This window comes from Peromyscus californicus, unplaced genomic scaffold, assembly GCF_007827085.1.
Source record: "Peromyscus californicus insignis strain IS unplaced genomic scaffold, ASM782708v3 Scaffold_10__1_contigs__length_136768540, whole genome shotgun sequence".
In the NCBI taxonomy this organism is placed as follows: domain Eukaryota; kingdom Metazoa; phylum Chordata; class Mammalia; order Rodentia; family Cricetidae; genus Peromyscus; species Peromyscus californicus.
In genome coordinates this window covers 83292950-83315522 of record NW_026294391.1, presented here as the reverse complement: position 1 = coordinate 83315522, position 22573 = coordinate 83292950, and the positions used below count along the sequence as shown (strand labels likewise).

At 42.0% G+C, this 22573-nt stretch overlaps 1 protein-coding gene across 5 annotated transcripts in view; it reads left to right on the top strand.

Annotated features, from left to right (window-relative positions):
* Window positions 1-20867, top strand: part of Sytl4 (synaptotagmin like 4) — a 50932-nt gene extending 30065 nt beyond the window's left edge. For 2 of the 5 annotated variants that reach the window (XM_052735403.1, XM_052735412.1), the window contains 12 exons: window positions 3938-4039; window positions 4478-4553; window positions 4926-5016; window positions 5129-5232; window positions 5992-6087; window positions 7123-7301; window positions 7537-7639; window positions 9083-9244; window positions 13472-13580; window positions 15805-15904; window positions 16627-16835; window positions 19250-20867. In XM_052735403.1, the coding sequence (XP_052591363.1) occupies window positions 3938-4039; window positions 4478-4553; window positions 4926-5016; window positions 5129-5232; window positions 5992-6087; window positions 7123-7301; window positions 7537-7639; window positions 9083-9244; window positions 13472-13580; window positions 15805-15904; window positions 16627-16835; window positions 19250-19398 (1480 nt within the window). In that variant the 3' untranslated portion in view covers window positions 19399-20867. The remainder of the gene's footprint in view (window positions 1-3937; window positions 4040-4477; window positions 4554-4925; window positions 5017-5128; window positions 5233-5991; window positions 6088-7122; window positions 7302-7536; window positions 7640-9082; window positions 9245-13471; window positions 13581-15804; window positions 15905-16626; window positions 16836-19249) is intronic. The other 3 variants (XM_052735418.1, XM_052735428.1, XM_052735436.1) reach the window with 3 other exon arrangements.
* The last annotated feature ends 1706 nt before the right edge of the window (window positions 20868-22573 follow it).

The window sequence follows — 22573 nt, the reverse complement described above, 5'->3', positions numbered from 1 at the left end:
ACTTATCAGCAGGAATGAAGTAGTTGTATGGCCTTGTCCTACATTCTATTCCATTGATCTATGAGTCTGTTTTTGTGACAGTACCATGTTGTTTTTATTACTGTGGCTCTATCGTATAACTTGAAATCTGGTATGATGATACCTTCAGCAGTATTCTTTTTGTTCACGATTGGCTACTGGGGTCTCTTATGCTTTTGTATGAGTTTTAAGATTGTTTTCTACTTCTGTGAAGAATGTCACTGGAAATTTGATAGTGATTGTTTGAATCTGTAAATTGATTTTAGTGAAATGGCCAATTTGACTTTTCACATATTGATTTTTTTCAATTGATAAACCTGGGAGGTCTTTCCATCTTCTAGTATATTTCTCAGTTAATTTCTTCAGTGTTTTGAGGTTTTTATTGTAGAAGTCTTTCACATCCTTGGTTAGGTTTAGTCCAGTGTATTCCTAGGCTAGTGTGACTGGAACTGGTTTCTTTTGAAGTTTGCTTGTCATTTGTATATAGAAAGACTAGTGACTTTTGTAGATTGAGTTTAGATCTTGCCACTTTGCTGAAGGTGATTATCAGTTTTAAGAGTTTTCTGGTGGTGTCTTTAGGGTCTGTTATGTGTACAATCACTTCACTCGTGATAGCTAAACCCTGGAAACAATTCAAGTGCCCACCAACAGGTGAATGGAGAAACTGGTTTGCTTATGCCACAGAGTACTAATCTGGTAATGAAACAATGAACTATATATGCACATATGTTGAGTAAAAAGCAGTAAACAAAAAAGTACCTACGTTCTGAGTGTGGTGGTGCAAACCTTTGGTCCCAGCAGTTAGGAGACAGGACAAAAGGTGGACCGCTGAGTTGAAGGCTGGCCTGGTCTACATAGCAAATTCTAGGCCAGCCAGAGCTACATAGTAAGACCACACTCCAAAACAAACAAACAAACAAACAGAACAAACAAACAGAACAAAACAAAAAAGAGAACTTGCTTTGTGAGTCTATATGACTCTGTTATATAAATTTTCAAAAAATACAAACTAATTTTTAGCGACAGAACTAGATCAACATTTGCCTGGAACCAGGGCCTAGAAGGGAAAGGTCGGATTGCTAAGAGGCATGAAGACACGTTGGGAGAGTGATTAATATGTTCCTTAACTAAACTGTGGCAGTAGCTTTTGAAATGTATATCTGTTGCCAGAAGTCATCAGTGTGCGTAATTAAGCACGTACAGCTTATTTGTGCCAATTAGTTAAAGACAGCAGAAGACTGCAACACAGGCACTTTTCCAGCACCAGAGCACTTCATTGGTTTTTCTGCTTGTGTGCTGTTTGACTGTCTATATGTTCTGTGATTTTATCAGATAGCCTTGGGTGCATGAGTCATCTGTTCCAGGTGATGAGGCCCCCTTAGTCCTTTGTAGTTAAGGTTAAAATGGCTTTTATTTGCTGAACTTGATTAACGCATCTGACATCACTGGTCAGAATGTAATTTCTGAAATCTCCTGCTTCTGGCTGTCTGGGACCTCTTGTCTCATTGGATTGAGAAGCCTCTTATTTATTATAAACATGAAAACAAATTGAGTGAGCATAAGTGATTTTTACATAAAATTATGGAGCCTCAGAGATAATTGAATTCAACCCTTTTATTTTTATAGAAAAGAAGGCAGGATAAATGATTTACCTGAGATCATACAGATAAAGACCAGGACTCCTATCTCTGAGTTTATTTTTACTGCACAGATGTCAAATAATTGCTTTTTTGCCCTACGGTTGTTTACATCAGCTCAGGATCAGAACGTATTCATCTTTAGAAAAAAAAAAAGGAAAGAAGTACAAGCACCAAACACTCCATGAGCCATTGTTGAATAGTGTCTCTAGAGGAATGATTGTTTGAAGTCCTTTTTCACTTTGCAGGGAAGAGGACAAAAGAATGATTTTAGAGTAAAGCAAAGCAAAGAAAACCAAACACCTTGCTGTGTCTTGCGTGATAAAGCTGGTACAGTTATTGAGAATGACCTCTGTTTCCCCTCCTGTATATGCGAAGATTTCAACTCAGCTCCTTCTATTTGTTGGCACAGACCTATCTCAAACATCACCTGACAAGTTGGAAAATTTTTTCTCCACTGGCTGAGACGTTGAGATAGTAGAGATTTGGTTACCTTGTTTTTGTTCATTTATTTGCTAAATGTACGTGAAAGCTTACTATGTGCTGAATACTGTTTTATGTACTGGGGTACTATGGTGTATACAAAAGGTCCCTTGTTTGTAGATTGTAGCTTTGGATGTAGGGAGCGCATAAAGCAAATAATGAAATATATAGTCTGTCAGATGTTGACAAGTGTGATAGAGAAAATTAACTGGACTGAAAGGCTATGGAGTGCCAGGAACACATGTGTGTACATGTGCTATTTTCCTTAGGCTATTTAGGGCAAGTCTGAATAGTAAGATGACATTTGAAAAAAATGTAGGGGCAAACAGAGAGAGTATTTGGAGCATAGGAGCATTGTCGACAGAAAACTCAGGAGGTCTAAAGAACTCAGAATGAGTTTGACACACGTGTAGTCTGGAGTTGAGTTGGAGGGTGTTGGTACATGTAATTAGCATGGACATGGATGGGAAACCAGTCGTGTAACTTTTGTTGACCCCTGGAAAGACTGTATTTTGAGAGAGAGGAGGCTATTAGAACCAATGTTATGATTTTATTGCTTCTTTTTGTTGTTGTTGTTGTTTGCAAATTGAGATAGAATTCACATAACATTAAACCGTCATTTTCAATTTTGTCAAGTTAGTCTGTGAGTGTTAGAAATTTTAGGATGTTGTGCAACTGTCACAGCTATTGATCGTTGGAACATTCCTATTGCTCCAAAAAGAAACCTTGTACATTAACTAGCCCCTGCTAGTTCTTCCTGCCCTTAATCTAGGTTCTACCTCTCTGTGTTTACATACTCTGGATTTATCATCTGAATTGAGTCATACCAACTGTGCATATTCTGACTGATTTCTTTCAGTTAGTGTAAAATTTTCAATATTCATTCCTGTTGCTGTAGATACTAGAGTTTTATGCTCTCTTACAGATGAACAATATTCCTTTGTGTTGCTATACAATATTTTGGTTATCCCTTCCTCTGTAGATGAGCATTTGGACTATTTCTACCTTTTGGGTATTAAGAATAATGCTATATGAGGCTGGGGAGATGGCTCAGGTGTTAAGATCACTTGTTCTCCTTACAGAGGACCTGGGTTTGGGTCCCAGCACCCACTTGGTGATACACAACCATTTGTAACTCCGGTTCCAAGTGATCCTGTGCCCTATTACTGACCTCTGTGGGCACCAGGCATGCACATGGTACACAGACATACATGCAGGCAAAACATTAATACAAATAAATCAACAAATGAATGAATGAATAAATCCTAAAGAAATCAGGGAAAAGGGCTATAATGTCACCTCCAGGTATGCTGTTGCAGGCCTGTAATCCTAGCATTTTCGAGCAAAGGCAGGTGGATCTCTGTGAGTTTGAGGCCAACCTGGCCTGCATAGAAAGAAGGACAGCCTTAGGATATTTAGAAAGGAGGGGATCTTAGTCTTCTGGGATGTAGAGTATGAAGAGAGTGAAGGGTGAAAGATGAACCTGGAGACCTTAGAAGGGGCAGGTCATTAGAAGTTTCATGTGACGTTAAGGAGTTTGAACTCAGTTTCCACAGAAATGGGAAATGATTTAGGTGTTTTCGAAGTCTCCTCACATGGTTGGGCATGAGGCTTAGTGGGAGAGTATTTGCTTGGCACATGTGAGGCCTTGGGTGTGAGTCCCAGCATTGTAAAGTTGATTCACATTTATGTTCAAAAAGATCATTCAGGTGACTACTACGGATCAGAGGGAAAGAGACCTATCCAGAGGCAGGAGAGTTCAGTTCCTGTAAAACACCAGATCTTGGTTTTTATTCTAGTGTGCCGTTCGAGGTGCCAAAGCTGGAAAGTGGAAAGAGCACGCTGGAGGCTGAGAGCGAGAGTCTGGATAGCTACACAGCTGACTCGGATAGCACCTCCAGGTGGACTTTCCCGTCTGTCTCACCTCGTTTCAGGCTGAGCTCGGATCTTGTTCTCTAGCATCAGGATGCAGGTTTCTTCTGCCTTGAGTGGTCCTGGTTTCTGTCCTTGGGCTGTTGAATGACTCTTTCCTCCAACCTCGCCAGGACTCTCTCTTTAGTACTTCTCTTGCTTTGGCTCTGAGCACAGCTTCCTGGAATGAGCTAACTTCCCCTGGATGCTGCACTGTGGAGGATTCTGTTACTGTCCCTAAGGAAAAGGGGTGTGTGCATTTGTGTGTGTGCCGAGTTGCTTGCCTGATCTTCGGCACTCCTTCAAGTTGACTCGGATGTGAACTGTGACTTCTCGATTTGGTTGCTATAGTCATGGCTAGTGCTTTGGGGCCTGGCTAGAAGAGGAAGGGGAAGCCATGACTTAGTTCTAACTTTTGATACTTCTAGGCGAGATTCTCTGGATAAATCTGGACTCTTCCCAGAATGGAAGAAGATGTCTGCTCCCAAATCTCAAGTTGAAAAGGTAAACTACAGGCTATTGGTGTTACTTCTCTTCCCCTTCCTCTCTCCCACTTTTCTTTTCCCTCCCTCCCTCCCTCCCTCCCTCCCTTCCTCCCTCCCTCCCTCCCCCTCCCCCCTCCACTCCCGTCTTCTTATCTCAAGTCAGAATTTACACCAGGAATTCAATTGAGATTTTTACCTCAGATTCATTTGGAAACATTTCAAAGATCTTGGCTAAAACGTGTGTGAACATAGGTTTTCTATTAATCTTTCCTTGAAGTTTGTCATAGTTGGGTTAAAATCTGAACCAGAAGCTGTTTGTGAGCATCCTTTACTTGCTCCTTTGGTCTACCTCCTGGTCTTTTCCCATGTCCTTGCCCTTGTTCCCTTTTAGGAAGTTCAGCCAGGGAGCCAAAATGCAGTCTGTGTTGACGAGGGTGACATGATATTCAAGAAGAACACCAGAAAAATCCTGCGGCCTTCAGGTAGCCTTTCCTTCGTGGCTACCTGGGGCTCATGTTCTGAGTGCTTTTGCTGGGCTCTTGGGATGGAGCAGAGCAGGTTTCTTTTGACTTACATTTTTGGTCTTTCATGCAGAATATACTAAGTCTGTAATAGACCTGCGCCCAGAAGATGTGGCACAAGAAAGTGGCATCTTGGGAGACAGGAGCAAATCTGTACCGGGCCTCAGTGTGGATATGGTAAGTACTCTTACGTTTCCCTTGGTCACTATATGAAAATTTTAAATTTAGAGTTGGCTTCAGTACCCAGTTCTCTCATCCAAATTGTTTACCTCTTTAGAGAAGGTGAGATGGCCCTTATTTTCTCCAGTTTCTGAAGGAGTACCACTTCTTGATTTGCTTAAAGAACTCTTTGTTGTCTCTGACTCTGTGTCACGTGGTGGGGTATGTGGTTGGCTACTCGAACAAATACGTAAAGAGAAGACCAGTGAGATGACTCACAGGACAACAGCACTCGCTGTGAAAGCCTGACATCTCAAGTTTGATCTCTGGAGCCCACATTAAGGTGGAAGGAGAAAACTGACTTTCTAAAGTTGTCTTTAGACCTCCACATGCAAGCCATGGCACATGCATGGCTGAATACACACACAGAATAATAATTAAATATACACCCTACTACTACTACTACTACTACTACTACTAATAATAATAATAATAATAAAATTAAAAGTATACAAGGAGATAGTAAGATGGGGAAATTCAAACAGGAGACATAAACTCCTATTAAAATATTAACTACTTACATTCTTTTGAGATATGAAGAGATATTAAAAACAAGGATATATGCATATATATTCACATGACACCTAAGAGCTTTTGCGACCATTTCTGGTGCTTACTGGTTTTTGAGCCCCACTTTTTTTTTTTTTTTTTTGGTTTTTCGAGACAGGGTTTCCCTGAGCCCCACTTTTATTAAGTCTCAAGTCTCTGTTGTTCCAGGAAGAAGAGGAGGAGGAAGAAGAGGACATTGACCATCTGGTGAAGTTGCATCGCCAGAAACTAGCCAGAGGCAGCATGCAAAGTGGCTCCTCCATGGTATGTTCTGGGTGTTTGTGCTTATAGACACACTGGGACCCCAGGAAACAAAGAGGAGCCAGCTTCCCTAGAGCAGACTCAGGCCCTGGGCAAATAACCCTAGTCAGTCTTCCTAGGTAAGGGGCATGCGTGCGTTTGTTCCTGTCCTCACTTTAGAGCTTAGGTACTCAGTGTAACTTCTAGGTGACTGCCTGAACCTCTGATTTGGAGGTTCTCCAAGAGGGAACGAAGGCTCTGGCCCTTATTTCATCACAGCTTCATGAAAAGTAACTGTAACTCCTCTGAAAGGAGAACCAGGCCACGAAATAAACAAGACCAGACTTCTTCATCTTAAACTGCTCCCTATTCTCACACTAAAGGCAAGCAGGTATCACGAGAAAGACCTTTGCCAGATTGGCATCAAGGTGTGGGTAGGGCTCAATATAGAACAGCCTCATGGACATTTTTGGGACATTTGCTAATCAGAGCCTCTATCTATCATAAGTACAAAGATTGCTATTTGGGCAAACAGATTTTCACATTCACTCTGGAAGAAAATGTAGAGCTCACTTCATAAACCTGACTGCTACCAGAGAGGAGGGTGCCTTTATATTTCTAGTGGTGGCTCTTCTGCTGCTCTCAGTTCTGGCCCAATCTCTTTCTTCTGTAGATATTGCTAGAGAGAAGGTAGATAATTAAGGCCCCGTTTTAAACTGGTAACTAACACCTTCTTGCCAATGTTGCAGCACACATAACACACACCACAGACAGGCTATAGATAGCTTAGCTATCTATACCTTACCTCCTTACGAAAATCATCACTCGATTGTGTAAAAGGAGGGGGAAAGAGTCTGTGTGAGCCAGGAGGTGAATTACTAGCCCAGACAATTTTGGATGTGCAATTGGCACTGACTTACCCTCTGGGTAAAGGACTGTTGGCAGTACTGGCTCCTTGCAGGCCCTTCTGAGACTTTTGACTTTATCATGAGGGAAGGTGGGAACAATTGGGGATGTGTAGTGTGTCTTCTTTACACATTTTTATTGCTTTATCCTCAGAGTACCATTGGCAGCATGATGAGTATCTATAGTGAAGCTGGTGATTTTGGGAATGTCTCTGTGACTGGCAAGATTGTCTTTTCTCTAAAGTTTGAGCAGAAAACACAGACTCTGGTCATCCATGTAAAGGAGTGCCACCAGCTGGCCTATGCTGATGAAGCAAAGAAGCGTTCTAACCCGTGAGTGCTTTTGGGTCCTGAATAATAGTTTAACAGGAAAAAGTAGACTTTGGAATCTGTCTGGGTACTCTTGAACCCAAATTATCACATCTCTGGGGGTAGAATAGTGAGATGTGATATAATAAAGGGCTTAGGACTTGGAAGAAGCAAGAATGAAGTTTTTGGCCAAGCAGAGAAGTAAAGAAGGGACTTGAGAAAGGTTAGCAAATAATTTAGTGTTGTCTTTGGTTTCTAGATATGTGAAGACTTATCTTCTGCCGGATAAGTCCCGCCAAGGAAAAAGAAAAACCAGCATCAAGCGGGACACCATCAATCCACTCTATGATGAGACCTTTAGGGTATGTTTCTGAACCTAGAGGGGAGAAGGTTTTGTTTTGTTTTTTGTGCCTTTGTGGTGTAGCTGTGCCTCTACAACATGGGTGGATGGCCATGTCTGTGCCTGGGGAGTCACTATGGGTATCTGTTCATATCCTGACCTCTCGGGGAAGAGAACACAGGTGAATTTGGCTTCCTTGGATTGTTGTGAAGTTGGAAATTCACATGACCTATATAGCTCATTTCAAAAATTCATTTGAGGACCTGGAGAGATGATTCAGCAGTTAACAGCTCTTGCTGCTCTTGCAGAGAATCTGAGTTCAATTCCCAGCACCCACATGGTGGCTCACAACTGCCTATAACTCCAGTTTCCAGGTGATCTAATGTCATATTCTGGCCTTGGTGGACATCTACATGCATGCATTGTACATAAATATACTCAGGCACATAGTCACATAAAAATAAATATAATCTTTTAAAAGAGAAGTCATTAACTGACCCGAGCTTGTGGGAGCTCACAAACGAACTCTAGACCAACAGCTGGGGAACCTGCATGGGACCGACCTAAGCTCTCTGCATGTGGGTGATAGTTATGTATCTTGGTTTGTTTGAGGGGCCTCTGGCATTGGGACCAGGATCTGTCCCTGGAGCATGAGCTAGCTTTTTGGAACCTATTCCCTATGTAGGGATACCTCACTCAGCCTTGGTGCAGGGGGGATGAACTTGGTCCTGCCTCGACTTGGTGTGCCATGCTTTGTTGACTCCCATGGGAGACCTTACCCTTTCTGAGGAGTGGATGGGGGTGAGGTAGGGAGGAAGCTGGGGAGAGGGAAAGGGAGGAGAGGAGGGAGGGGGAAACTGCAGTTGGGATGTAAAATAAATGAAAAAAATTAATAATAAAATAAAATAAAATAAAATAAAATAAAATAAAAAAGAAGTCATTTGAGGGCCAGCAAGATGACTTATGAGGTAGAGTCTGGCAGCCCGAGTTTGGTTCTTCAGATCCCCATGGTAGAAAGAGACAGCTGACCCCTGCAAGCTGCCCTCTGATCTCTATACTCATGCCATGGCATGCTGGTGCCCACACATACACACATGACATTCACACACCCACACACGCATGCACACACGCGCGCGCACACACACACACACACACACACACACATAAATAAATGTAATAAAAATACAGAAGTAATTGGAGAGAAAAGGTCCCCTTGGCAATTGTTTGTGGCTAGTCTCATAGCCTCTCAGCCACTCAAGGACAAACTTAATTTTCCCTGGCTTCCTATGGACTGTGTTAGGGTTAGTGAAGGAGGAGAAGTTGCGTGGAGCAGTTCAAAGTGTTGAGGACCTGAAACCATTTGGCAGGCAGATCATGGGGACAGGCTGCTTAGGGTTTTGGAAGAATTCCCTTTGGAGGAGCTGCTTCTAACTGGCCACCTTGGGCTGCTTCTTTCCCATCACAGTATGAGATTTCAGAATCTCTTTTGGCACAGAGGACTTTGCAGTTCTCCGTTTGGCATCATGGTCGCTTTGGCAGAAACACTTTCCTTGGAGAGGCGGAGGTCCACATGGACTCTTGGAAGCTGGATAAGAAGCTGGATCATTGCCTCCCTTTACATGGAAAGGTAGTCTGCCTTGAAGGTCTTTCCCAGCATGGTTCCCAGGTGCTTTGTCTGCAGTGGCCTCTGCTGGGCTGTGTGGGAAGTAGCATTGCATGTAATTTTCTGTAGAGTTCTATCACACCCTGCTGGCCTTTCTGAGTTTGGCAGCAATTTCGGAGGCTCTTGCAAGTCAAGTAGGAGCAATTTCAGGCAAAGCAGGAAGTTACTGCGTGCCAAGCTTTTCCTGCTAACCTTCCAGAGCCTGAATGTATACTGACATCCTAATTTGCACCTCCTCTTATATCTAACCTTTGGAGTGTATCCTAATCCGCACCCCTTTCCAAGCTAAACATCCTGCTTTAGAAGTGAGAGGCAAGATGGTTTGTAGATCTGCAACGGCTGTCCTCTTGGTTATGTGTGCAGGCCAGGGGAATTTTACTTTAGAGGGGGCACCTCAAATGTTAGTGTAGTAAGGTGGCATCATAGTGGTTGGTAGTTTAGTGCAGATCAGGGTTAGAATCTTGCTTCTGTGACTTACTGGAAACTCGGAGAATCCACCTACCTTCTGTGAGCCTCAGTTTAGTGTTCTACAAAATGGCATAGCAGTGCTACTCCCTCCCTGCTGGTGTACTGAATGCAGGGCATCCTTTAGTATGTGGCAATAATGGCCGTTCCATAGCCTACTGCCATTCTGGTTATGATGAAATCACTACATCACAGAACTTTAGGCAGCAACTTCCTATTTATCACAATGAATGAAAGACAAACATCTTTAAAAGTTATAATGGTGTTTTGAATGTTTCAAACAATACAGAGCACGGAGAATATCTGTGGAAAGATGGTCTAGAAACTTAGAACTGGGCTGCCTCTAGGAAGTGAGCCTGATGTGGAAGAGGGATTTACTTTTATCTCTTCCATTTTATTATTGTCTTTTAGTTTTATTTGTTTTGTATTTTTACTCTGTTAAGAATATTAAATGTAAAATAATCATATATGCAGAGTTCCAAATTAACAACAAAACATATGTAAAAAGAAAGTAAATTTCATTACTTAAAAATAGCCAGTCTTAAGTATTTAAGTATCCTTCTAGAATTTTTGTATCAAGCAGCATAGATATCATATCATATCATATCTATCTATCTATCATCTATCTATTCATTTATACATATGCAGACATGCCGTATTCTTTTTTGACCCAAGTGAATTGTCTTGTTGTTCATATATATGTAGGTATATATAGATATAGGTATATATTCTTGATTTTAAGAATTTATCATAGGCATTCCTCTATGCCATTACTTACAGATCTATCTTATTTTACTTGATGCGTGCTATTCTCCCACATTTCTGTATTAAAAATAGATTTGCCAATCTCCTACCAGTGAGTACTTAAATTGTTTATTTTTTAAAACTATGCTGTCATACATCTTTTTTTCAGTGTTGGTGGTCCAACCAAGAGCTTCACAAATGCTAAACAAGTGCCATACTGTTGAGCCACACCCCATCCCCTATCTTTGCCTTCTTTGGGAAATGTAATTGTCAGAGGAAGCCCGGGTGAGGAAATAGCAGAGTCAGAGAAGTGGACAGCTAGTAATATGAGGGCTGGTGCCTTCCAGAAAATTGAGTCATAGAAACAGGAATTGCTATCAAAGTAAAACCTGGTATTAGAACCTTGGAATTTCCTGAGCATTTGATATGCAAATCATTCTCCCAGTAGCTTGGGGTTTGTATAATTATATTGAAAATATCACTATAAACCTCCATGAATTGCCATGAAAAAAAAGTCATACATCAAAATGGAGGTATTTGCTCTTTGGAAGTATTTTTAGCAAAATGAAAATGAGCTGTGGAAGCAAACCTGCCAGCTTCTACTCAATACTAAACCCTGGATTTTACAAGTTCACTAAAGTCAACAACCTAGGAATTAATAAAGTGTGTAGAAAGTTCATGAAATAAAATACCATTTTGTCTCCTTCTTTAAAAATTTTTGATAACATGAAAATTTCTCCTTATATCTTATATTTAAAACTCTATCAAATCATTCTACTATAGTGTTATTTAATATGTAAGCTGTATTGGTATACATAAAGCAAGGCTTTTAAAACCAATTTTTTTAATTAAAAATGTCTAAAATTAAAAAGATGATTTTTTAAAATCATATATTTGTTTTTAATTTAAGACAAATTCTATTTAGTGTTTCTGTTTTTTGACTCCCCACCAATCCATGTGCTATCATTTTGTTTCTCTTGCTAACAGTCCCCTCCCACTTCTTGTCTATCTTCCCCACAGACTAAGCTAGTGTATTCTGGATCTGCAGTAAGTCTCTTGAAACATAGGAGAGTATACCTACCAGTATGAGCATGCTCAGTGGTGAGAACCTAGCTTGGCCCAGCCTCAAGAAACATGGGCAGATGAAAGGGTGTCTCTAGACTGTGCAAGTTTGTGCTGGAAAAACTGGAGCATCAAGAATGTGATACCATGTGAGCCAAGAGAGTGAAGCAATCTTGCCTCCCAGAGCTACTTGCTCTGTGTCCTTGACATTTGTTCATTCATTGTTATACTCGTTCAGTCAACATGGATGCCTATGTAAACCAGGTACTATGCTAAGTGTTGGCCTTTCTAAGACAAACAAAAACAAGGTTGACTCCTGTCCTCTGGCACACGGATTCTAGTAATGGTTGTTAACTAAAAATATGTAAGTCCGGGGCTGAGGATTCATCTCAGTGGTAGAGTATATGCTTAGCAGGTGTGAGGCCCTGGGCTTGATACCCAGCACTGAAGCAAACAAGCAAACTGTGAGATATTAAAATCTAACCCTGAAATTTCTACACCCCCTGCCACCTTTTAAATTACTTTTGATTTTTAAAAAGCAGATGTGTCTCTTTTTCACAAGCAGGACACTATTGGTGATGATAGAGGAAGGAGGGAGCGTGTGTTCTCTCTGCTGTTAGGTTGTTCTTTGGTTTTGGATTGTTTGATCCAGTCCAGTGGTAAAAAGCCTGGGCTCTGGAACCAGTGTGTCTGAATCTGAATCCAGATCTGCTAATTATTAGATGTGTGTCTGTGGGAAAACGACTTAACCTCTCTGTTTCTTTATTCAATAACCCATGAAATAAGGGTAGTACCTATTTCATAGATATTACTCTAAGTATTAAACAAATGATATATTTATATTACTAATGGCACTATCTGGCACATAGAGCTATATTAGAGACAATAATAAAAACATTACACAGTATAGTTCACATGTATGGTTTTAATACATTTTATCTTTATACTTAATATAAGTGAGGTTTTTTTCTACATCTTAACAGTAAGTATATCTTTTATATTTTCCCTTTTCAGAAAGTATAAATTCAGTATGGTCTTATTTTAGGATATAAATGAAACCATAGATTTAGGTTTATTTTACCCAATAGTTAAAAGGTGGATTTTTTTTCTAGACATATAACTGAATATGTGTTATAGTCAACTAGGATTTGAATTAAAAAAACAGCAACACTTCTAGGAGCAATTGACACATAGCCAGGAGAGGTAGCGTGGCTGGAATCATCTGGGTTCCATTTTAACTGGCTGGGCTGTAAGAGGAAGGCCATGTTCAAGCTATGACTGAGGAGAGGAAAGTCAAGTGCTTTCTTTTCTATAGTGACCTTTCTTTACTTGCACTTGGGCTATCAGAGCTAGCCTGTGTTCTTTCTAATAATCTTATGTCACATGTCACATGAAGGCATTAAAATCACTCTTAACCCTGCTTATGTTTGCTGATACTTGGATTGCTTCCACTTTGGGGCCCTTACTAACAGTGCTGGTAGCAAGATTCTTAATTATATGTCATTCATTCCTTTGTGAGTTTGTGTGGCCACCTTGTTGGCATACCTTTGGGAGCATTTGGAATCTAGTGGTCATATCCCCAGAGTGCATAATAGTGAGTCTTGGTTCTTCTGGATTTCCTCTGGAAGAGGCTGCCAAAGAAAACCGTAGCTGCGGTGGGATGTAGCCATTAAAGAGGGACCTGTTCTTGGGGTAATTTTATTTGTATTTTCTTATTTATTTTTGAGATGGGGTCTGGCTACCTATGTATTCTAGGCTGGCATCAAACTTGCGATCCTTTTACTTCAGCCTCTCCGGGGCTGGGATTACAGAGGTGTATCCCTACACACCTATGGGAACAACTTTATAATCCTCTTAGGGAAAGGGCCCAGTGTTTCCTGAGAGGCTTGATTTCACTTGTTGGGTTTCCCTATGTTTCAGATCAGTGCTGAGTCCTCACCTGGCTTGCCAGCACACAAAGGCGAGTTGGTGGTTTCATTGAAATACATCCCAGCCTCCAAACTCCCTGTTGGAGGTGACCGGAAAAAGAGTGAGTTTTTTGGGGGGCGGGGGTCCCTGGATTCAGCTCTTAGCTTCTATAAGGGTCTGTGAGAGATTGGTGCTAGTTTTGTTGGCTAGGGCAGACTGGGATATTTCCTGGATCTTCTAGGCAGGAGTCCCTTCCTAAGGAAGCCTTTACCTTTCTCAACTGGAAGGAAATGCTATAGTGCTAACATTCCTTTTAGATGATCTTTAGGCTGTTAGTGTGATTTGGTCTTGTTCCATTTCTGTCAAGCTACTGAGAAGGCAAAAGAAAGAGAACAGGAGCTTTGTGGCCACAAAAGGTGCTTAGAAGGAGTGGTAAAGTATGGGAAGTGCAAAGCTGAGTCACTAACATGTCCAGCATTGTTCTGGTGACTGTGGATACATAGACAAGAGAGAGATGGTATGTATCCTCTGAGGACAAGTTTTTCTTGAATTCAGAAAGGTAATCATGTGTCCGGAGCACCCACCTGTGAGGGTGATAGAGCGAGCTTTGTTGAGGAAGCAGTATTGAAACTGGACCTTGAGATTGTCCCAGGCACAAAAGGGGGGAAGATGAAAGAGAGGAGGGGTGCTGGAAGAAGGAACGAGACCAGCTGAGATGATGCATGCCTGTAGGCCCAGCACTTGGGAGGTTACGGCAGGAGGATTGCCATGAAATTTCAGGCTGGATAGGCCATACACTGAATAACAGGCCAGACCTGGCATAGAGTGAGACTTCATTTCAAAGAAATTGACAGTCTAAAGCAAAAGGAAAAACAAAGTAACATATAAGAATGTAGGCAGGGGATGCAGTTAACTTCATAGAGTGTTTGCATAAGGGCCTCTGTGTATGCAGGGAGCATTGCATAAACGGATGCTGGGGAGGTGGAGGCAGGAGGATCAGGAATTGAAGGTCATCATCAGGCCAACTACATAGTGAGTTTGAGACCAGACTGGGCTATGTGAGACCCTATCTCAAAAAAAAAGCCCATTCTTATATATGCCTGGTAGATGTAGAGTTTTAGGTCAGCGATCAGGAGTGTGTTCCCAGTTACAGTGGAGCTGGAGTTATGGTGTGAATGTGTATGTATATGAGTACAGCTGGAATTGGAGATGAGTCTGAAGCCAACTGAAAAAGAAAAAGACCTTCAGTGAAGAGTTTAACTTGATCTGTTGGCAATGGCCAACCAAAGTTCTTTTTATTTTCTAATATGCCTTCAGCAAAGTGTAATGTAGAAGATTTGAGGAATCAATAGGTCCCAAGGAGGGTGTGCAGAATGACTAGAAAAGAAGCAAAGACCAAACCTTTGGGAACAGCAACATTTTAATGGATGAAGAGATGGAAAATGTCAGCGAGGGGGAGGGTTATCAGGACCTCGAAAGGCCAGGAGAGAGTTTAAACAAGAGGTGGGCAGGAGCTGTCAGCCTCTCTCAACACTACAGGCAGTCAGGCCAGATGAGGCCCGAGAAGACACTGCTTGTTTGAATTAGGCCGGAAGACATTAATGAAATCTGATTTTACAAGAAACTAGGCTGAGTTAATGAGGTGGAGAAGCAGAGGTGATGAGCGTGGTCGTTCTTGACCAGGGTGATTTGTCGTGGTGAAAGGAAAGAAGGGCACAGAGAACAGCTTCAAAAGGAGCCGATTGAAGGAAGGGAGGTTTTCTTTGAAAATGGATATTAAAAGAAAAGAAAAGAAAAGAAAAGAAAAGAAAAGAAAAGAAAAGAAAAGAAAGAAACGGTAAGATTAGCCTGTATTCAGACTGAGGGCAAGGCATCAGTCCAGATGAAGGGATCTTCAAAATGGTAGGTGAGAGGTGGAAATTCGTGGTGCTCTGGTGAGGCCTGTGTAGTAAGGGCTGAGGTCAAGAACTCGGCGGAGGAGTTCCTTCCTGCTTTAATTGCTTAGCAAATGCCAGGCAACTTTGCTTCTTGTAGCTTCAGTTGACTTATGTATAAAATGAGGGCAATTGTAGTGTGTATCTAATAGAATTGTTTGGAGGAATTAAATGCTTAAGGTGGTATTTGGTTCATAGCAACTTTTCAGTAAGCATTTGTTGCTGTTGGGGTTGTTACTTGAGTTCCTACTGCTTATACTGGGCACTGTGCTAGGAACAGAGGACACAGGCATGATTCAGTTAAGGAGTTTGCTGTATTCCAAAGCAAGGAGAGAAAGTGCTATATAGCTAAAGTCCAGGACGCAGCTGGCAGTGTGGAGGTTCACTTGAAATGGCTGACATCCCTTACAGGTAAAGGTGGGGAAGGGGGAGAACTCCAGGTGTGGATCAAAGAAGCCAAGAACCTGACGGCTGCCAAATCAGGAGGGACTTCAGACAGCTTTGTCAAGGGGTGAGTCCCTGGATCAGCATCAAACTATCCAGTTATAGGACAGGCAAGTTAGCGGGGAACCCAAGTGAATTTTCCTCTGTAGATCCTGCCCTCATACTACAACCCTCAGCAGCTTTGTTTCTGAAATTAGGTAACAACGGAGAAACCTCCACCCCACCCACCTTTGCACTGGTCGAAGATCAGTTTGGTCTCAACTGTGGTGCTAGCTTTCGAAGGGGAGGGTGCTAGACAGATAGGTTCTGACTTTCTCAGACTAGTCCTCCTCCTGAATCCTAGATTGACAGTCTATGCCCCCTGACTGCCTGGATTCGGGATTCAAGGCTCTGTTGTCCATAATTTTTAAGCAGTGTAAGCTTTGTCTATATTGAGGGTCATTTACTGACTTAAGCTCCCCATGAAGTCATGTTTGACTAAGCTTATACACATTAGTAATGGCTTCATTTACCTTGTGTGAGAAAAGTAGAACCACATATTTAAACTCATCCTTGGTGGAGCATAGGCTAGAGCATGACTAGCATATTCATTTTTCTCTCCAGGTTAAAGGAAGTAGATAATCTAGTGGAAGGATGGGAAATGTGCCTCAACATATTCAAAGGAGGGCTGTGTGCACTCGGACCTGGGTGTTGGCTTACCATGATGGGCTGGGCCTGTCGTAGGGGAAAGGGGAATGTAAATGTATGGCCAGCTTGAGTAGGTGTTGATAACTCCCCACCCCCTGCCAGATACCTCCTTCCCATGAGGAACAAGGCCAGTAAGCGTAAAACTCCTGTGATGAAGAAGACCCTGAATCCCCACTACAACCATACATTTGTCTACAATGGTGTGAGGCTGGAAGATCTACAACACATGTGCCTGGAACTGACTCTATGGGACCGGGAGCCCCTGGCCAGCAATGACTTCCTGGGAGGGGTCAGGCTGGGTGTTGGCACTGGTGAGACTCTCTCCCCCATCCAATCATCACTTGTCTTAGAGGCCTCTTGTCTATCTTCCTCTTCCTTCCTCTTCCTACCTCTCGCGCTCCAGGATATACAAAGATCTTTTCTGACAGAAAATTTCTTCCTTTATATAAACATCCAACAAGTACCTCCTGAGTGCCTGCTACCTGCTAGGCCTAAGGGAGGGCTGAACTCCTACAGTTTCTATGTATAGAAAGGTGACCCTGAAAGCCAGGGACTTCATCATCTTCCCACAAAAGAAGATATAGAAACTACCTAAGTACCTGACTTGTGATTCCTACCTTCTGTCTTGATATAGTGAGAAGGGTCCTTTGCCAGGAAATCCTTGCTCTCCAAGGATTCTAGACTTACCCCTCACTTCTCAGTGGCTCTTTGTCTATAATCTCTGTTTCTCCTGTATGATCAATTTCATTTGATTGACTATTGAAGGGGAATACACATGTGCTCTGATGATGCCAATCTCTTTATTTCTTTCTTTGTTAATTGAGACAGGGTCTCATGTAGCCCAGATTGGCCTCAAACTCCTAATACTCTTTATTTCTACCTCTCAAGTGCTCAGATAATAAACATGCACCAACATGCTCAGGCCTATTTTTATTAAATAAGAAGTAAATCTTCTATTGACCACATGCACACCCCCCATTCTAAAAGGAATGATCTCTATTTCCTGGACTTTCCTTCAATTCTCAGCCCATTGTGATATGGCTTCTATTCTTCTACTCTTCTGAGTCATTATTCATGAAAAAGTGAGGTTATTATCTCTCTAGAATTCCCAAGCACTATTTAATAGAGCAGTTTACTCTCTTTTTCTTGAGATTCTTACCACTTATTGCCTTCTTGACTCTCTTTGACTCCATTGCACATGATTTCTCAATTTCTTTCATGGATTCTTCATTCTCTACTTCTGTATTTAAACTTTAAATGATGCTGCTCTCTGGGCTTGGGCTTGGGTGCTCTTTTTTTCTCTTTTTATAGTCTTGATCAGGCCTATCCAACCTTTTGACATTGTGACATCGTGACATTTTCAAGTATAGTATTCACACTCAAGAACTGTGCATTCCAGTTATCAAGAAATCACAGAAAGTAAAAAAAAAAACTTCATTGTTTTAATTAGTTATGATTTTGTGTTGTGCCACATTCATAGCTATCCCATGCAGCTCTGGTTGGACATGTCTGCTGGATTCTTATGGCCTCAATTACTAGATGTATATGAATAACTAACAGAAAGCATCTATAATGGTATTTTTGCACACGTAAGTAAGCTGCTTTGTGTAGGTCCCCTGTGTAAAACCCTTTGGTGACTTTCTCCCACCTTAGAAATTCTTATCAAGTCCACAGACCCCATATAATCTGGACTCTTCCTCCCTGTATCATTTTCTTGCTAACTCTTTGTATTCCAATCACCATAGCTTTTACTCTGCTCTCCAAAAATACCACGTTACTTCCTACTTTGGGACTTCATAATGATTGGCTTTCCTATTCACATGTAAGCTGTCTAAGGGCAGAGACACTTTTGGTGTCTTCATCACTGTATCCCCAAACTGGCATAGAGTAGGCACTCAGGAAATGTTCACTGAATGAATGAATTAGTATACAAAAAAATAGGAGTAAGATCACATAATCCTAACTTTAGGCATAGAATTTACAGCTATAGAAAAAGGTATTCATAGCTTGGGCATGGTTATGCATGCCTGTGATCTCAGCACTTGGCAGGCAGAGGCAGGAAGATTGCCACAAGTTCAAGGCCAGCTAGGGTTTCAGTGTGAAGTCCTGTCTCTGATAACAAAAAAAGAGAGAGAAAGTCTTCAACTTTTAAAAATGTCAAGGCCCCATGTGTACTCTAGTTATTAACGAGCCCACTGCCTTTTTACTGTGTATGCAATAAACTATTCTTTAAAAAATTAAGTCAAGCCGGGCGGTGGTGGCGCACGCCTTTAATCCCAGCACTCGGGAGGCAGAGCCAGGAGGATCTCTGTGAGTTTGAGGCCAGCCTGGTCTACAGTGCGAGATCCAGGAAAGGCGCAAAGCTACACAGAGAAACCCTGTCTCGAAAAAAACCAAAAAAAAAAAAAATTAAGTCAAATTGCTAATGACAGAAGGTTAGCAGTTCTGGTATGGGGTGTCAGACACCAGAGCTCTGAAAAAGCCACTAAAAAGCAAGCCCCCATTGACATTATGCCATTTCAAGTCCCATTTCATCACCCTGCAGTCACCTGATTGTCTCTGGGGCACAAGTAGTTGTCAGCTCAGCTTGCCAGCTTGCTGTCCCCGGCATTCTGTCTTCACTGTACATTATCATTTCTGGGTTGGCCCTCTCCACTATAGAGCCCGTCCTCCTGATGGGCTGGGGGTGGGACTCTGTTCAGCCTCCTCTGATGTTTCTCCCCAGGGGTCAGTAATGGCGAAGTGGTGGACTGGATGGATTCGACTGGTGAAGAAGTGAGCCTGTGGCAGAAGATGCAGCAGTACCCAGGGTCTTGGGCAGAAGGGACTCTGCAGCTACGTTCTTCAATGGTCAAACAGAAGCTGGGTGTATGAGTCCCTATCTTTATCTGCAGGTGCAGCCCTGGTCAGTCCAAGTCAAAAGAAGCTAAGCAACCACAAGGAGAGATTGCTAATTTAATGTGTGTGCATGTATTTGTATAAACATATATTTCTGTAGGTCTTATGTTGCTAGCAAGTGTGACATAGATGTGTTCCTTTAAAGCAGCCCAAGAATAAGGGTCTTTTCAAATGGTTTTTATTTATGTATAGTTTAGTATATTTTCAGAGTACATAGTTGCCTCTATCTTTCTGTGGTTTAATTAACTTTAAAAGCCTTTTACAGCAACTCTCTCCCTTCTGTCTTGCTGTCCTCGCTCCCACTTCCCCTGGAAGTATGGCTGCTTTTGGCAGTAGTTCTAGTTTGTGGATCTAGGTATGCCTGATCAAGGCTCTGGAGAGCAAGGTTTGTTGTTAAAGACAGTACACTATGGGGAGGGGTTTATGACCAGTCACTCCCCTTCAGTTCATATTTTATTTCATCATCCACCTTGATGTATTTTTAGAATTTGCCTTTTAACTTTTCTTGTTTTTAAGCAATTTCCACCTTGCATGAGTATAGTGGGTTTCTTTGAAATGCAATGAAAATTCCCCATCTCCTTCCTAGACCTTTGGGGAGCGCTTATAATGGAGTCACTTTAGAAAAATCACTTTAATTAGATAATGGCCTTTTCACTGAGACATTAAGATGCCCTGTGAGACCTACTAGCTGATCCCAGAAGGTTTAAGTGACTCTGAATAAAGTTTTTCAAGGCCCATGCTGAGTTCTCTCTTTTAAACTGTTATAGCAGTTGTTGAAGAGGGATTTCCTTATTTCCCTAATGGAAGATGAGACATCTTCACTCTCATGTACTATAGCTTTCTCTAAGTCTGTGTCTGGGGTGTACTGCTACATAGAACTTAGTCTATATACCTCTGTTTCAGCCAGAAGAGCCAAAGACTGTCTAAACCAATACAGTGCTCCCCAGGATGGGGACTATTGCCACCCCATGGAAATGTGGATGGAATCGCCCATCTATTCTGACTTTTGACCTAATATATTTTCAGTTCCCAATTTTGGTTGTTTCCTAAATGTGACCTATATGTAACAGGGTGGTGTGTTGAGACTTAAAAGAGATATCTAATGAGCTTTCATTTCCTGCTATTCATTCTTCTAAACTGGACTTTTCATTCAAAGCAGCCTATCTATACAGAGGTGTGTGTGGAAGGTGTTGGTGCCAGAGAAGAAATCCTGTCGATGGAGCCAGCTGCGAATTGATGTTCCTATAAAGTCCCTGGATTGCAGACAGCTGGGGTGGTTAAGATTGTATGTGTGAATTGCATAGAATGTTTGTCAAAGATCCCTTCAATATGGATTGATGCTGGGATGGAACTATAACTCAAGAGTCTGGGCTCACACTTGTTCTTTGCTATTCCACATCAACATGCATGCGTGTTTCAATAAAGCTTTCTCACTTGAGTGTTTACACTTGGAGTTCTGCAGATCCTTTCATCTCTGATGTCCTGACTTATTATTACCACTTGGACTCATAGCTTGAAGGTCGGAACCAGAGTAACAAATGCGCCTTGCTATGCTGGAAGAAAACCTGCCTTTTCCTACACTGCCGTCAGATACCTTTGCTGAGCCTACATCCCTTGTCCTATATGTTTGGAATCTAAAAGTAGCGCTACTTTTCTCCCCCTCTGGTACCAATAGAAGTTGGCCTTTGGCTTTGTAGGCTGTCCCTCTCTGGAAGAAGAGGAGAGATGTTCATCCAGGCATGAGGGAACACCTTCCATGCTACCAGCACTTCTTTCTAGATTATGCAGTTTCTCTGGGAGATCAGGATTTTTTTCTCATCTACTCCATTATTTAGATTCAAGGGCTAAATCACAGATGCTATACAACTCACCTTTGAAATAAGGCTCTGATTTTCTAGTTAAAGCTCAAGCGATTCTTGGCCTTTGTGCAAAAGCATATTTGCAAAAGTGAAATGCATCTCATATACAAGGCTTTGCATGATATTGTCTGATTCTCTCCAGCACACTTTAAAGTAGGAAACCTGCCCTTCCTGCAGATCAAACACAAGCTCGTTGTTATGTGACAAAATTGGAATTTGAATCCAGGCCTGACTACCATGTTGCCTTCTGTAAGAATGGTGTATATTAAGGGACAAGTATGAAACAAAGTGGTGGTTCATCTCTCCTAAAATACCTTAGAGCAATAGGATTAATTTGCAAAGGAGGACAGTAAGAATGCTTTGGATATTGCCAAGCCAGCCTAGTGACAACACTGTGTGTATATGAGAGAGAGTGGGAGGGAGGAGGAAGGAGGGGAGAAGAGTTGTAAAAAGGGAGAGAGACACAGAGAAGAGAATAGGAGGAGAGGGAAAGGGAGCTGCATAGGAAGGAATGAAATGCCTCTTGTCATGCCAGTCCCTTTCTGACTGGCATGATTGTCTTCCTGTCTTCCCCCTACTTGGATTTCTTAAGTCATAATCTATAAAGGACCATGAAGGAGGTTGCAGTAAAAATTTCCCTAAAGAAGGCAAGATTGACTTGACTACTCCAAAGGAAACAAAACAGAAGCCCCTAAAGTTGTTCCAAGCCTCAGTTGCTTGGAGCATTTCCATGCAAGGGTCAGGCCCAGCTGGGAACTTGATGCAGGAGGTAGTGGGGCCCTGTGTTATCTTCTGGGCCATTGACCTGCTAGCGGTCCTGGCTTGCCACTTGAAGTGCTACTGTAAAGACAAGGTGTGCATTTATCCTCGCCAACGTTCTGTCTTTGCCTTTGGAATCACAGACATTGCTCTGACCAGAAATTTCCAACATGAACTCATTGGATTTCACCTTCTGCCTATGATTTGCCTTTGGCCTTTCAAAGCTCCACTATTCTCTCAAGGGAAGATGGAGAAGGGCATTTCCCCCTCCCAGTCTGATCATTTTTCCATGTTCCTCTCCACCAAGTAATTGCCTGACTTCTTGTTTTCCCTTTTAAAACTGAGATTTCCGATAAAACTCTTGTTGAAATTGCTTCTCTCTGGTTCACTGCTATGCCTGTATGTTGTAGGCTTATGATTTACATCTTACCACTCTGCTTTAAAGAGGAATTTTCCTGGGCTGAGAGCCTTTCATTTTGCACCTTCCTCCTGGCCCACTGTGAATATTGTATCCAAGGAAGACGGAACACCTA